This window comes from Setaria viridis, chromosome 5 (genome assembly GCF_005286985.2).
Source record: "Setaria viridis chromosome 5, Setaria_viridis_v4.0, whole genome shotgun sequence".
NCBI classification, from domain to species: domain Eukaryota; kingdom Viridiplantae; phylum Streptophyta; class Magnoliopsida; order Poales; family Poaceae; genus Setaria; species Setaria viridis.
In genome coordinates, this window is record NC_048267.2 from 1368198 (window position 1) to 1383431 (window position 15234).

A 15234-nucleotide genomic window follows, 5' to 3' on the forward strand; every position below is an offset into this window, starting at 1 on the left:
TTGGAAAGCAAGGAATGATCACAGATTCAACAACAAAATTTGGACAGTCTCACAGGTACTACAAACTACTAAAGCTGACATCCATATGGTCAACATGTATTCTATGGAGGACAGGGAACCACAGAACACTCATTCAGGTACGACAACGCCCATGACCAACACAGCTCATCAACAGTTCGATGGAGTACATGTGTACACTGATGCTGCAATTACACACACCAACAACAGAGATATCAACCAAGGAAAGCAGGTATTGGAATTTATATGCAGGGCAACACAATTTCAGGGGGAACAGAACTTCTCATACAGGCGACTCATCTGCACGCAGAAACATTGGCCATTCAGCTGGCCTCTAAGGCTATCCGCAGCGCGCAGCGCTAAGCGCGCCTGCAAACTGTCCAGGCGCCTGCAAAGCGCGCAGCGCGCGCCTGCAACGCGTGCGGCAGCGTAGCGGCCGCACAGGCCACCGCTGCATCCAGCGCCTGTACAAGGAGCACGCTAAACACTGTAGCGGGAGAGAGAGAGAGTTGGTGAGATAGAGAAAGAGAGAAGGAGGGGAATAAAATATGGAATAGTGGGTATAGAGTATGAGATAGAGATAACACGGGGTGCGGAAGAAATATGTATAGAGCAGAGAATCTCGATGATTAGGATAGAATATTCCTTTTAAGAGATAGAAATAGAGATCGACGAGTGTGGATAGCCTAAGGTGGCACATCTGCTAAATCTGAACCATGTCAGGTGCTACACTGACTGCCAGATTCTAGCAAATAACATCAACGCTCAAGACCCAATTACACAAGCATCTGATTGGAGAATAAGACCATCCATTTCTGCCTTCATCGAGAACAACTCGAACATCCACTGCAGCTGCAAGAAAATTCCAAGACAGCATAACAAGACTGCGCGTAGATTAGCAAAAGAAGCTTGGAAAAACATCAGTTCCAATCTTAGTCAATTCTCTTGTCTCAATGTAAACCGCAACCTACATTCCCCAGTGCGTCTGGCACTAGCCAATGGCCTATGGGGTGATTTCAACCTCGCAACTCTAGCACCTCGACGCACACCGCAACACGTCGTCCACCATCACGATGGACCCCATCTCGTGGGAGGAGTCGGCATTCATCAACATCCATAGCCACGCCCCTTCTGGGCGCAGTAGACCAGGAGGAGATGCACCTTCCGCAATGCCACATGCTGCTCCGAGAGCCACCACACATCCTCCATGGGCAATAAGGAATCGGATGCCACATCGCAGATGACATCAGGAACATAAGGAGCAGACCTACGATCCAGATGGCCTCGTGTGCTGCGACATGGATGGCAGGAAGCGCGTCCACTTCAGCATTGCGGGAGCCGGCGATGTCAGCGGTGAGGGAGAGCAGCAAGACCATTTTGCAGTGCCGGCGTGGTGGCCTTGCATGGACACACCGATGATAGCACCAGCATCCACTGAATGGAAGCAAATAATTGGTGAGAGTGAAAAATCGAGAAGTAGGGAGCCAGGAACAATGCTGCCATGCTGGGTGTGGCCACGACCGCCTATGCCGTGAGCGATTGACGCAGCGAGGCAGTTGCGCCAGAGCCGCAGTGAGTTCGCCACAACCTATTTGTCGAAATGTGTGTGAGCCAGGAGCTACTTCAGGGAGCCTAGTCAGCCAACCACGTCAGTACAATAAGCTCACGTGCAGCCCTTTGACCTAGGTGACACAACTAACAAGTTTATGATCCAAAAATTCACTTACGGAGTTGATAGGCCTATCTGAAAGACTCGCACAAGTTAAAGGACCCCTATGCATTTTCTCATGAAGTAATATTAGTATAACTACGTTATCTTCCTTGCAATTAATTAATTAATTAAAAAATCATAAGTGATACGTAAAATAACAAACAAATTCTAAAACCGCATCCAGTTATATAGAATAAATAAATGATAGTACTACGTAGACGCATCCTTCTTATAATTAATTAACATAAGAACCCATACATGATATGTAAAAATATACATATATCCATGGGCAGTATCTAATTCTACAATGAATTGATTAAAAAAAGGAAAATTTGAACAACCCACAAGCTATATAGCCACATATTTCTTGTAATCTATTGATAAAAACATATATGATAAGATACACAAACAATACAAAATCTTGAGTGGCAAAATATAGTCCATACATAGCCATGTCTTTCCATTAATGAATTAATAAAAAATATAGGCGGCACATAAAAAACTATACAAAGTCATGAATCGTATCCAAGTTTGTAGTAAACTAATGATAGAAGCACATATCCATATCTTTCTAGGATCGATAAATAAAAGAATGTATCTTGAAACCATGAATTGTATCCAACTCTATATTAAATTAATGATACTAGCACATATCCATATCTCTTAATAATGAGATCATGAAAAGATAAACATGATAGAGAAAGTTCACTGTCCAACGCTCCCTATAAATAAGCCCCAATAGTCCTCTTGGAGAATCATCCAAAGCCTTTGATCATAGAACAAATTTTTTTCCATCCCCCATGGATCCTAGTAGTTACCCTACGAAGGACAAAAGTTCTGGCCAAAGTGACAATAGCATCTTCCCTTTGCACCAAGCTCTAAGGGGCAATGTTGAAGCACCACCACCCCAACCCTATCCAGTTTTTACTCATTTACCACTGACTAGAACCGTTGCATCATCTGGGATCATCCAAAGCCCAGCAAGGAATGAACAAGAGATTATGCATAGCTTTCTGACGGTCCCGTTGGGTGAATTCTTAAGTGTGGATGAACGAGTGCAGGTTGCATCCTTGGAGCCCCCGTCAATAACATCTTTGCTCGAAGGAGACCCAACTGCCATTCTTCAAGCCCACCTTGATATCGCTGGAGTTTTGGATCCTGGTCCGATCTTCCATGACCCTACCTCATTTATCCCCAAGGTTTTTTCCCTATTCATTTGTCACCTTTATGTTGCACTTGAAAACTGAAACTTTACAATCTCTTACATATCAATCTACATGCAGGAGAATGAGATGTGCAAACCGCTTGGGTCTTCATCATCCCAGTGTGATCCTTATGGGAATATGACACATGCCAAACCAAACTATTTTGATCAATCTCCCATGTCTTCCTCTCATTTTCTAAGAGAGGAGCAGGTACCCAGTGTGGTCAACCCTAGCGACAAATCTAATGATTACATCAGAGCAGCTATGAGGTATAAATTTGAGTTTAACAGGGTCCAGCAATACACCTGCCAGCTTTGTAATGCTACATTCACCACACCACAAACATATCAGGGTCACATGAGCTTGCACAAAAAGAGAGAGTAACAATCGAACTGGACCATTGTCCCCAAAAGATCCTCATCCCTAGTGGTGACACCACTATTTCTGGGGGACAAATATGATTAATGGGTTATCTCTTCCAGGAGGAAGATAAACTTACTATAGGATGAGGAATAATAGCATGTATGCAACTTATAATTGCCAGTTTGTTTTTTCTAGTCTTCTAATATTAAAGATGTATTAGTTGGATTTGTATTCTGTTCTTCCATTCCATAATGTGTTATGATTTTCAATGATAAATATCTCATGATTTACATTGTATTTTGATCATAGTGCCTTGATACCTATTTTGCAAAAATTAGCACATTATGTGTGCCATAGCTCTACTCAAAATAAGATTTTCAAGGGTACAAAGGAGAGGCATATCCACTATGAACCTAGCCCCCCAATAATAATAAGAAAGGTTTACCATCAAGGGCCACGTGGGACTATTATTATAGGTCACATGGTAGAAACAATGGTAGAAACAACTCAGTTTTCCACCTTCTTTAGTGCACAACAATCCTAAAAAAGATCTGGTAGACCATGGAACCATCCCACGACTAATGACCTAGCTACACCCAACGCCCTTGGCACTCATCTTTGTCCTCGCTGACCGTTGTCCCTAGCGGAAGGTCATACAACTCCTTTTGCTCGCATGTCCTGGAAGTAGAAAAAATGCTCTGATGGTAGAAAATTATTTCGGAAATAAAGCAGTAGAAAATTTTTCTTTAAATAAAACAAGAAAATATTTCAATGGTAGCAAAAATTGCTCCAAGACTATCGCAATTGATTGTTTCAAGCATGAAGATGAATTGATTCATGTTCTAGATCCTCCTCGTCTTTTCTATAATCAACAATGTCTAATTATATGGGTTTCTTAAAAAAGAGGAAAAGTTCATAAGAACAACCATAGAAAAAATGAGAGGAAAATTAAATTCAAGCTCAAATGATCTCTATCATAGTGGAGAGCCGTGGAGGAGGTAGGGAGTATTTGAATTTAATGCTACGATGCAAGAGAGGAGGTGGCAAGGGGTGCCGGTTGTGCCAACACCAAAGAGAAGCTATAAGGGAAACAAACAAAAAGGATGGAGATAAGAAAATGTGTCGGGTTATGTGGGAACATAGAAGAAAAGATAAAATCTAGCTTGTTATGTGGCGGGTAGTGATATTGTTGCGAATTGCATGGTCACGTGTAGTATTTCCACAAGGCACCACCTCTCTTCATTGCCCTTGGGAAGCCATTGATGACCACAATTGAGCGACTCCAAGCAGGAGTAGCAACCTTGACATCCAAAGTTGCTAGCACTGGTGTCGTCTCTACAACTTTGGGTGCTCATTGCAAGCAAAGCTTTTTTGGGATATTTGATTACATTGATCCATAGATGTTCACTAATCATCAAAATAAATTAACTCCCTTCTAGATAAATATCATATTTATCATGGATATTGGTCTTGTGAGGAGGACACCCCTTCCAATTCAACCTCCATGCCTATTGCACCACAAGGACCAATGACTTAGGCTTGAGCACATTAACATAATTATCCGGTAAAGTCATAAAATCATTCCTAGCTCCATACAAGATTTTAATGAAATTGGGTGCTACTAAATCCTTTTGATGATTTTTCTTCTGCCTGGGGACCTAGGAAATGAACCATCCAAGCATAGGTCTAAGCAAGATGGCCACTACATGGATCTATGGGTAAACAAGAGTACATTCAGATTTCTCCATAAGGCAATGGAGGCCCATGATCACTTGATGGAAAGATCCCGTAAGGATAGAGCAGCAAAATTCATGTTTCCATAATTAATTCTAACTTGTAGGGTACACATTTCTTTCATTTTGGGAAAAAGTTCATTTTACTCCCTCCACCTATTTAGTTTATCCACCCCACCCCCTAACCTATATATTGGCTCAATTTAATCCCTTCACCTATTAATACAAGATCAAATTACCCCCTAAGCAGAATTTTCATTGTAATTTGCCTACGTGGCATTTGTTTGACCGAGTCAATTCGCATTTGAAGCTATCTAAGCAGTCTGACGTGGATTGTGTGAGGTCATAGAGCCACCAAAAAACGAGCCAAGCTGTATGTCTCCACTCCAAACGACTCGCACCGCCCATCCGTCCACGCCCGCCAAGCCGCGTCAAGCTGCAAAGTCCATCGCCCACTAGAGCTTGAAGCACGGGCGCTAACAAAAAGACGCGGATGTCGTCAGTTCAGTTTGCACATATGAATACCACCGCATGTTTATTTCGTTAGTTCAATCTGAACATTCAATACGGTATACACCAAACAAATAATGGAATGACAGTGCTGTTAGGATTCATTTTATTCCACAAGCGAACAAATGGAACATTAGCCCATGACGGTAACTGCATCCATTATCTTTTTCCTTATCGTTATAGTGATAAGATGCCAGTAACAAGTGGAACACAAGAAACGCACATTCCCACATGACACAACCGTTGGCATTAATAAAACCGATGGAATTCAGCTTTCGTGGAATTCACCTATACAAGATTGCAATCAATCCATCTCTAAAGACAAATCCCCCTACCCCGTGCGGCTGGAACCTTACAAGATCGCAAGCCAATCATGCAAAGAAAACTGTGCTCTAGGATTTCACATACTCACCTCAATCACCTCTCGTAGAAATCTAAGTACAATCCTCTACAACTTACTCCAAATCATAATTCTTGAGCGTAGGTCTAAACCAAATAGGTTCTTGGTAAGAACTATAGTGCCGGCTGTTAGACAAGATCAACTTGTATGGATTATATTGGTACTCCTCAGCGCCGAGATCGAACACTTCCACGTCAACATCCTGGCTCTGAAACAAGTGACCCTTCGCGAAACAGATGCAATTCGGCCGAACGATGCCCCACCCCGAGTCCGAATCTGACGTGCCCTGGTTCCCGACGCGAGCAAAGAACGGGTAGTTCGCGCCGAGGAACAGCGAGTGGTCGCCGAGGCTGCTGACGGGGCTCCACCCGGCGTCACCGTCCGACAAACCGGCGGCGGCGTCCACGTCCCGCTCGCACAGGCGCGCGCCCTCGGCGACGAACTCGAGGTAGTCGAAGCAGCCGTAGACTTTGAACCGCCTGCAATTGACCATCTTGCCGTAGGTCCAGACGAGGAGGAGGCGGCGGCGGTCGGCCGACTCCGCAAGCTTCCAGCCTTCGTGCTCGAACTCGCCACGGTCGATGTGGGGCGGCTCAAGCTTCTCCGGCTCGGGGCACGCGCCGCCCTGTATGTCCCAGGCGTATATGGAGCCAGACTTGTCAACGGCGAACACCTTGCCCTTGTGCACGACCGCGTCTTTGTAGCCGCCGGCAGGATGGCCGTCAGGATTCCTCAACTCTGTCCAGCTGTCGTCGCGGCCTCTCGCGATCGCCAGAAGGTAGTCGTTGACCATCCCGATCACGAGGTAGCCTTCGTCGTCGGACGGCGTCGCGCACACAACGATCCTATCGAACCCGCGCCCGGTATTGGTGACGCCGGGGCCGACGGCAGCGGGGGTACGCGGCAAGTCGATTTGGCGGCCGGTGTAAGGGTTCAGGAGCCGCGCGCCGCCGTATCTGTCGACAACGGCGAGCCAGTCGTCCTTGCCTCCGACCCACCACTGCTCCTGCACGTCCCGGATGAGCGCCGGGAACGAGTCCCCTCTCTCGGTCGTGAGGTTCATCAGCTGGTAGCTCCAGTCCTCGTGGTCGTCGCCGCGAGCTCCGTTGTCGTCCTCCTCCTCGCCTGTCATGAGCAGGCACGGCGTGCCGAACGGCAGCGCGGCGTTCGTGGCGACGGCCGTCGACCAGGACGTGCAGACAGATGCAAGCCGGGTGGTGCTGAAGAGGTCGAGTTGTTGGACGATGGCGTCTACCATCTCGACGGGGAGGTCCGCCCACGGCCGAATTCCATCGCTCTCCGGGGCCGCCATAGTTGAAGCGTGCAAGTCGATCGATCGGCACAACGTGATTTGGGTTCTTGGTACGGGCATTGCATACATATCGATCGTCGAGCGTAATCTGAATCGGACACGCGCCATGGATCGACATCCTGCACGGGAAAACGAGTTTGATCGGAGGTTGTAAACCGGTTCGGATCACATTAGTCTTGCTGGTACGTCTAATAAACAGGGGCGAAGGCAGCTGGATTCCTAGGTATTCCCATGAATATCCAACTTTTTTTCAGAAAAACAAGTATACAGAAAGAAATACACATGTACATGAGATATTGGGCCACATTTTCGTTCCTGGGTTAAAACTTAGACAAATAGATGATCCAACCCAACAAACGAGGTCCTCCTCCCCACCAGACCAGCTTCGGCCCACAGATCACGTATTCACGGCCCACAGCAGGCAATGGACCTGCCGGCCTGCTCCCACCACACCGGCACGCAGCACCGCGTCTCCATCCATCGCTCGCCTCGCCTCCGCGGCCTGGCCTCCTCTCTCGCTCGATTCCTCTCCCATTCGGCATCCTCCCTCCTCCCGTTCCCCAAAATCGAAAGCACTGAAAATCCTAAATCGTAGATCGGCAGGTACAGGAGGGCCGCCGGCCGCGAGGTGCGAGCTCCGGCAGCGGGGGCGGCGGCGCGGCCTGTGCCCTCCCGGCCTCTTGCCGGCCGCCGCTCGGCGCTCGGTGCTGCGCGGGGCCCGCTTGGCGCTGCCCGGCGGCCGCGCTGCGCAACAGCGCAAGGCGCTTAGGCGCAGGCCGCAACCGCAAGGGGCAAGGGGACAGCTGGTCAGGCATTCTGGCAACCAGAACCAGTAGAGCCAGGTGCCAGGTGAGCTGCTGCAAGGGCGACGACCTCACAAGTCACATTCACAACGAGTGAACCAGAGGATAGAGGTGAGAACTTTGCAATTAGACCGAGTAGCAGAGCTTTGCAATTAGAATTTTTGTAGCAATTTTTTCACAATTGATATACTATGTTGTTAATTAGTGTTTATATCTTTAACTGTAGATCATAGAGCTTTGCACCTTTATTAGAGTTGAACAGCTTTGACTGCTTTGTACCTTTATTTTTTCGATTATGTATATTGACATATTGTGAACTTTTTAATGTTCATCTGGACCTTTTTATTTGCTAGATGGGAATACCCAACTCTAGAATCCTACTCCGCCACTGATAATAAACACCATGTTGAATGCAAACGGCCTGCCTTTGCCTCCGACCCACCATGGCGTTGGTACCGCAAAAACAGGACAACATAGGAATTGATGCTGACAGAAAAATTTACTGTTGATGGAAGGGGGGGAATGCAGCTTGGCAGGGAACTGAAAAATATAGAAATAGGCATCAATGAGTGTTTCCACCTAGAAATGATTGTACAAACAAAACCCACTGAAGTAGTTCAAAAGTAAAGATTCCCCGCCAAGTACATATCAAACATATTTTTAATGTAATGGACAAATCACATGAAATTTTAAAGTATTCTCAAAACTGTCAATTATGATGAACTCCAACAAAAAAATATGAAAATTGAATGTAGCGGGCCAATCAGGTTTCACCGGCGCTACAATCACAAGTCCGGTGTCGCCCCCAAGGCAGTCGGTCCCTCAGCCTTCCTGAGCGAGCATTATCGGTGTGATTGCTGGGCTAAGAGAGCCTTGGCATGTGTTGTGCCTGTTTTCCACAATGTGCTCCCGCCCGTGTTGGCCAAAGCCCATCTGATCTGCTTCGAGACGGGGGATCCACTCAGGGGTGTGCATTCATCATTCTGTCGCTCCTCGATCTGCGGGTGGCACACGTACTTCTTCCGGTGGTGGTTGGAACTCAAACGACTTGGTTAAGGCTGTCCGGGACCACTGCACCATCCTCCGTACCACGGTAGCAGAAAAAATCCCACACCGCGGTACTAGGTGGCGTTCGCTACGCAAGCGGATGGCCCTCGGTCCACTACTTCTAGCGGACGCGCAGGCCTCCCGCTACCCGCCGCTAGCGCCAACGAACACCCACTCGCGCCTCCGCTCGGACGCCGTACCGCCGTCGTCGCCGCCGTCGGGGAGGAGGAGAACGGGGAGGAGGACGGGCCGATGGGGAGGAAGGATGCGGGCGCCGGCGAGGAGGAGGAGGAGGGCGCCAACGGGGAGGAGGAGGAGGGGGTGGCGGGGAGGAAAATGAGGGCGCCGGTGGGGATGGGAGGAGGAGGGGGCGGCGGGGAGGAAGAGGAGGGGCCGGCAGGGAGGAGAGGAGGGGGGCGGCGGGGAGGAAGAGGAGTGCGAGGGGGCGGCGGGGAGGGCGATGCGTCGGGCGAGGAGGGCGAGGCGTCGGGGGATGAGGAGGGGAACGGTTGGGGGGAGGGGAATAAAATATGGGACAGTTGGTATAGAGTATGGGATATAGAGGAACACGGATGCGGGAGAAATTGGTATGGAGGAGAAAATCTCGATGACTAGGATAGAATATTACTTTTAGAGTATGGAAATAGAGTACGACGAGTGCGGACAGCCTAATGGCAGCACCGCCTTTGGGCACCACTCTCCTCCGTGGAAGCACCGTTATACTGCTCTCATCCCACGGAAACATTAGGTACCTCCGACTGAAACCCTAATTTATAGTCCTGTGTATACGTGAGCGTCCGCTTCAGTGTTTCAAAAAAATCTACACCGTTATAATCTAGTCCACTAATGGTACACTTCTTTTTCTTTTTTCCATTTCTAATAGTATCAGATGTGGATAGTTGACTCTCTGCTAGAACGCTGGTGTAGATTCTTTTAACTTTTTTATTAAGATAGACCTTGTGCTAGCTTGTTTAACACTTTTTCATTAAGATAATAAAATATAGATAGATGTCACCAGTAGGGCCTCGGCGCTTGTGAGGATTAAAATCCATCTTAGCCATTTAGGCCTTCCAAGAGTACCACGTCAACAAAACAGAAATGAAATCATGTATGGAACTCTTTCTAGTTTATATAATGCATTGTTTCATCTTTTCTATTTCATAGGTTCTCACATTTAATTCTATGACTCGTCAAGAGTTCAAACTATAAATGTAGTTTCATGGGATGAAACTGATTTTATCTCTTTCTTCTTTACTTCTTTGCTACATCGAAAAAAAACCTAGGTGGTATGCAATTTAATGAGAACGAAACTCCCATCAAGATTGATCTTAGTATATTGGTTGACTCTAGGGCACGTATCGAAGTACCCTAACATTCTAGGGCATATATCGAACTATTAGGCTATTTCCAACGACGTTTCATAAGAGTTTCATTCTTATTTAATAATGCGACACATCAGCAATTTTGATGACATGGCATATTAATTATGAAGAAAGAGAGGGAAGGAGTTTCATCAGGATGAAACTCTGCATACACTGTTTCCAAGACTATATGAAAACCGATGAAACTAGCATTGGAGATTAGAGAATTTCATTTCATCTCATCACGTCCAATCATATGCCTCGCAAATAAATGGTATGTCTAGCCTATGAAACCGCATGAAACTTTGCAATAGGAGATCTTATTTCATTCGTCTACTCAATCATTTTTTGATGTTTTGTCACTCTTGAAAAATGCGATACGAAACTTTCCACTGGGAATAGCCTTGCTCTGCTTACAAACCCTATGAAAATGAATAAACTACCTCGAAAATGTCACCCGTTTCAACGAAGCAAAATGCAGGGAAAAGCTTCGTACCGTTCATTTGTTCCGCTGCTGACGAAAGGTTGGATTCCAGCGCCACCAGATCACCACGAAATGGATGAAACACGTTAATACATCGCTTCACCCGGCCGCTCAGGTCACGGCCACAAAGTAATTCAACAACCACCCAACCCCCTAGCCTCTGTTCTCACCACCCTTGTTCTTCTGTCAGGTCATTCTCCTGCTTTCCTGTGAGGCTGTGACTATTGTGCGGTCTACCTTTGAACAATTAGGGCGGCCGCCTTCTGGATTGCTGGAACTTCACAAGATCTTCTGGAGAAAATTTCATGTGTTGTTGGTCGATTGCCGCATTGCCCTGGCCCTGGTGAGATCCAGAGCTCCACACCGGTGTCCAAGTCCCAACACCGATTTTCTAGCGCGTAGATGTGATGTCAATTGTGCGAAACCACCACACCTGCAAACCCACACCCGCGCTCCACCGGGCAACGCTCCAAGCTTCCAAGCATGTCTCTTTCTGCCGTTTCCACGGCTCTCGCCGTCATTGCGTATTGCTGCGCGGCAGGCCATCCCGGTGTGTGGCGGCGTCGGACACCGTCTCGGCGGCGCGGCCACTGCGGGGCGACGACACGGTAGCCTCGACGAAAGGCAAGTTCGAGCTGGGCCTCTTCAGCCCCGGCAGCTCCGGCCGGTTCTACCTCGGCATCTGGTACAAGAACGTGCCTGGGCAAACCGTCATCTGGGTCGGCAACCGTGAAAATCCCATGTCTAGTGTTGCCTCCGCAGAGCTCCGGGTGTCCACCGACGACGGCAACCTCGAGCTCGTCGGCCACAGCCAATCATCCGCCTCACCGGGCGTCGTGTGGTCGTCCAACCTATCGTCTTCTACGGTGTCGTCGATGCCGGGATCGAACGTTGCGGTGATGCGCGACAACGGCAACCTGGTCCTCGTCGATGGGGGCAACTCCTCCAATGTGCTGTGGCAGAGCTTCGACCACCCGACAGACACCCTGGTGCCGGAGGCGTGGATCGGGGAGAAAAAGATCACGGGCGAGTACCAGACCCTCACGTCCTGGCGCAACGCCGAGGACCCCGCGCCCGGGATGTTCATGGACACAGTGGACCGCAACGGCAGCAGCTGAGTTCTTCTACCTCTGGAACGGCTCCAACCTACCGCAAGGCGTACAAAACGTGATCTTCAACCAGACGTACATCGAGACGCCGGTGTACCGGCGCATCACCAGCGTGCTCTACAACGCCACGACGATCTCGCGCATGGTGCTCGACTTCACAGGTCAGACGAGGCAGTACATCTGGGTCGCCGACAGCCAGAGGTGGGAGCAATCGTGGGCCGCGCCCACTGCTCCGTGCGACGTCTACGCGCTCTGCGGCGCTTTTGGCATCTGCAACCAGAGGAGGCAGCCGCCGTGTCAGTGCCTGCCTGGGTTCGCGCCCGCGGCGGAGCGGGACTGGGGCCTCAGCGACTGGAGCGGCGGGTGCCACCGGAGCGCGCCGCTGCGGTGCGGAGGCAACGTGTCAACTGACGGGTTCCTGGAGATTCCGGATATGAAGCTCCCTGACGACTTGTTAGCTGTGAGCGCCCAGAGCGGAGCAGAGTGCGAGCTGGCTTGCTTAAGGAACTGTTCCTGCCAAGCTTACACATTCTCCGGGTGTGGTGGCTGTGCCGTCTGGCACGACGGCTTCCGCAACCTTGAGCAGCTGTATGCGGGCGACGGGGATCCATCGTCGAGTCTGTACCTCCGACTGACAGAATCTGAACAACATCTGCGCGGCGCGAAGGGGAAGAACAGGCGCTTGCTGCGGCTTGTTCTGGCATCGTTTTAGCTTGTCTTGCAGCATTGGGTGCATCGGCACTAGTAGCATTTATCCTTCTATCTAGGAGGAAACGACTGGAGAAAATGGCAAACCAGAACGGCTCCTCCTTGCAGGTTTACAGCTATGGCGAGCTCCGTGTCGCCACGAAGAACTTCTCGGAGCGGCTGGGCGGCGGAGGCTTCGGCACAGTGTACCGTGGTGCCGTGAACGGGCACACCGAAGTGGCTGTCAAGAAACTAGAGGGCCTTCGGCAGGGAGACAAGCAGTTCCGGACGGAGGTGAACACTCTCGGGCTCATCCAGCACGTCAACCTCGTCCGGCTCGTCGCTTCTGCTTGTCTAGCCACGAGAAGATGCTTGTGTACGAGTACATGCCCAATGACTCACTGGACTCCTTCCTATTCGGGAGCAGCCCGTGCCCGAGCTCGCACGGCCGCTACGGCATCATGCTCGGCATTGCCAGGGGCCTTGCCTACCTGCACGATGGCTGCCGCGAGTGCATCATACACTGCGATATTAAGCCAGAGAATATATTGCTGGACAAGGACTTGTGCCCGAAGATCGCCGACTTCGGGATGGCGAAGCTGTTGGGGAGGGACTTCAGCCGGGTCTTGACAACGATCCGGGGCACCATAGGGTACCTCGCGCCCGAGTGTTCGCTTAAAAGTATGGTGCCATGCGTGTTCCAATAAGGCTATGTACATCAAATTTAACATGGAAAACAACACAACAGTGTTCGCTTGATCAAAGTGCACAGTCTAATATGAAGTTTAGCATGCATTATTACTTCAATCTATTCCAATACAACTTGGTCCTATTAAATGTATCGCTGACCTATATTTTTATCCTGATGGGTAAATAAAAAAATTTCATATATATTTTTTGGTTGGATGCATCGTAATTTACAGTTTTGAGAAGCTAGAGCTTCTATTTTAAAGTTTCATATAATTTGTCCCTTCCATTCAAAATATGTTTGATATGCACTTGGTGGGCAATCGTTACTTTTGAACTACTTCAATCGGATTTGTAAGTACAATCATTTTTATACTACTACTAAGTTTGTAGGGTCCGCGTCGACACCTCCTGGCTCTCTGCCTAGCAGAACCATTACTGGTGGGTCGGATGCAAAAGGCAATTCCTAATGTGATCCGAACCGGTTTACAATCAACTCGTTTTGCCGTGCAGGAAGTCGACCCATGGCGTGTGTCCGAATCGGATTACGCACGACGATTTGCGTGCTTGAAGAGGTCATATATATCTAGTTGATGTGTATGCACAAGCGCGTACCAAGAACCCAAATCACGTTGCTGATCGACCTGCTGGCTTCAACCATGGCGGCCCCAGAGACCTATGGAGTTCGGCCGTGGGCGGAGTGGCGGACCTCCCCGTCGAGATGGTAGACGCCATGGTCGAACACCTCGACCTCTTCAGCACCACCCGGCTTGCATCTGTCTGCACGTCCTGGTCGACGGCCGTCGCCACGAACGCCGCGCTGCCGTTCGGCACGTCGTGCCTGCTCATGACAGGCGAGGAGGAGGACGACAACGAGCTCGCGGCAACGACCACGAGGACTGGAGCTACCAGCTGATGAACCTCACGACCGAGAGAGGGGACTCGTTCCCGGCGCTCATCCGGGACGTGCAGGAGCAGTGGTGGGTCGGAGGCAAGGACGACTGGCTCGCCGTCGTCAACGCATGCGGCGGCGCGCGGCTCCTGAACCCTTACACGGGCCGTCAAATCGACCTGCCGCGTATCGACGCCCGCCCCTGCGTCATCAAGACCGAACGCGCGTTCGATAGGATCGTTGTGTGCGCGACGCCGTCCGACGACAAAGGCTACCTCGTGATCGGGATGGTCAACGACAACGACGACTACCTTCTGGCCATGGCGAGAGGCGGGGACGAGAGCTGGACGGCTTTGAGGAATCCCGGCGGCCATCTCGCTGGCTACAAAGACGCCGTCGTGCACAAGGGCAAGGTGTTCGCCGTCGACAGACTTGGCTCCATATACGCCTGGGACATACAGGGCGGCGCGTGCACCGACCCGGAGGTGCTTCAGCCACGCCATGTCGACCGTGGCGAGCTCCAGCAGCTGCAGTTGGAGAGCTGGAAGCTTGCGGAGTCGGCCGACGGCCGCCGCCTCCTCCTCGTCTGCACCTACGGCGAGATGGCAAATTGCAGCCGGTCCTCAGTTTACGGCCGCTTCGACTATCTTGTTGTTGGCGTTAAAATTAGGTCAACACACGAATGCACTCGAACGTGTGACACATGGAGGGATTACTTGCAGCTCCTCTACGCAGGCCGGTCAGACCGGTGTGGCTAGTTAGACCGATTTCGTCGGCGAGCCCGTCGATGAAAACCAACGTACACTTGCCCAGGAGGGATCTGTTAGAGCAAGTGCACCTTGGGTTGTTCTAAGGTCGGCAGAACACCTAGAACAGCAGATGGGGATGGAAAAGTTAGGCCAAAGAGAAAAG

At 49.7% G+C, this 15234-nt stretch overlaps 1 protein-coding gene and 1 pseudogene across 1 annotated transcript; one reads left to right on the forward strand and one right to left on the reverse strand.

Moving 5' to 3' along the window:
- Nucleotides 1–5995: 5995 nt before the first annotated feature.
- LOC117859174 (uncharacterized) lies at nt 5996–7252 on the reverse strand. Its single transcript, XM_034742376.1, has one exon. It carries the CDS (start codon nt 7250–7252, stop codon nt 5996–5998), a length of 1257 nt encoding a protein of 418 aa, XP_034598267.1.
- Nucleotides 7253–10878: 3626 nt separating this feature from the next.
- LOC117859177 (G-type lectin S-receptor-like serine/threonine-protein kinase At2g19130) lies at nt 10879–13450 on the forward strand (annotated as a pseudogene).
- The last annotated feature ends 1784 nt before the right edge of the window (nt 13451–15234 follow it).

Bases quoted from the DNA above. Each gene is read 5' to 3' on its own strand.
- LOC117859174 (XM_034742376.1), bottom strand. From the start codon at position 7,252: ATGGCGGCCCCGGAGAGCGATGGAATTCGGCCGTGGGCGGACCTCCCC.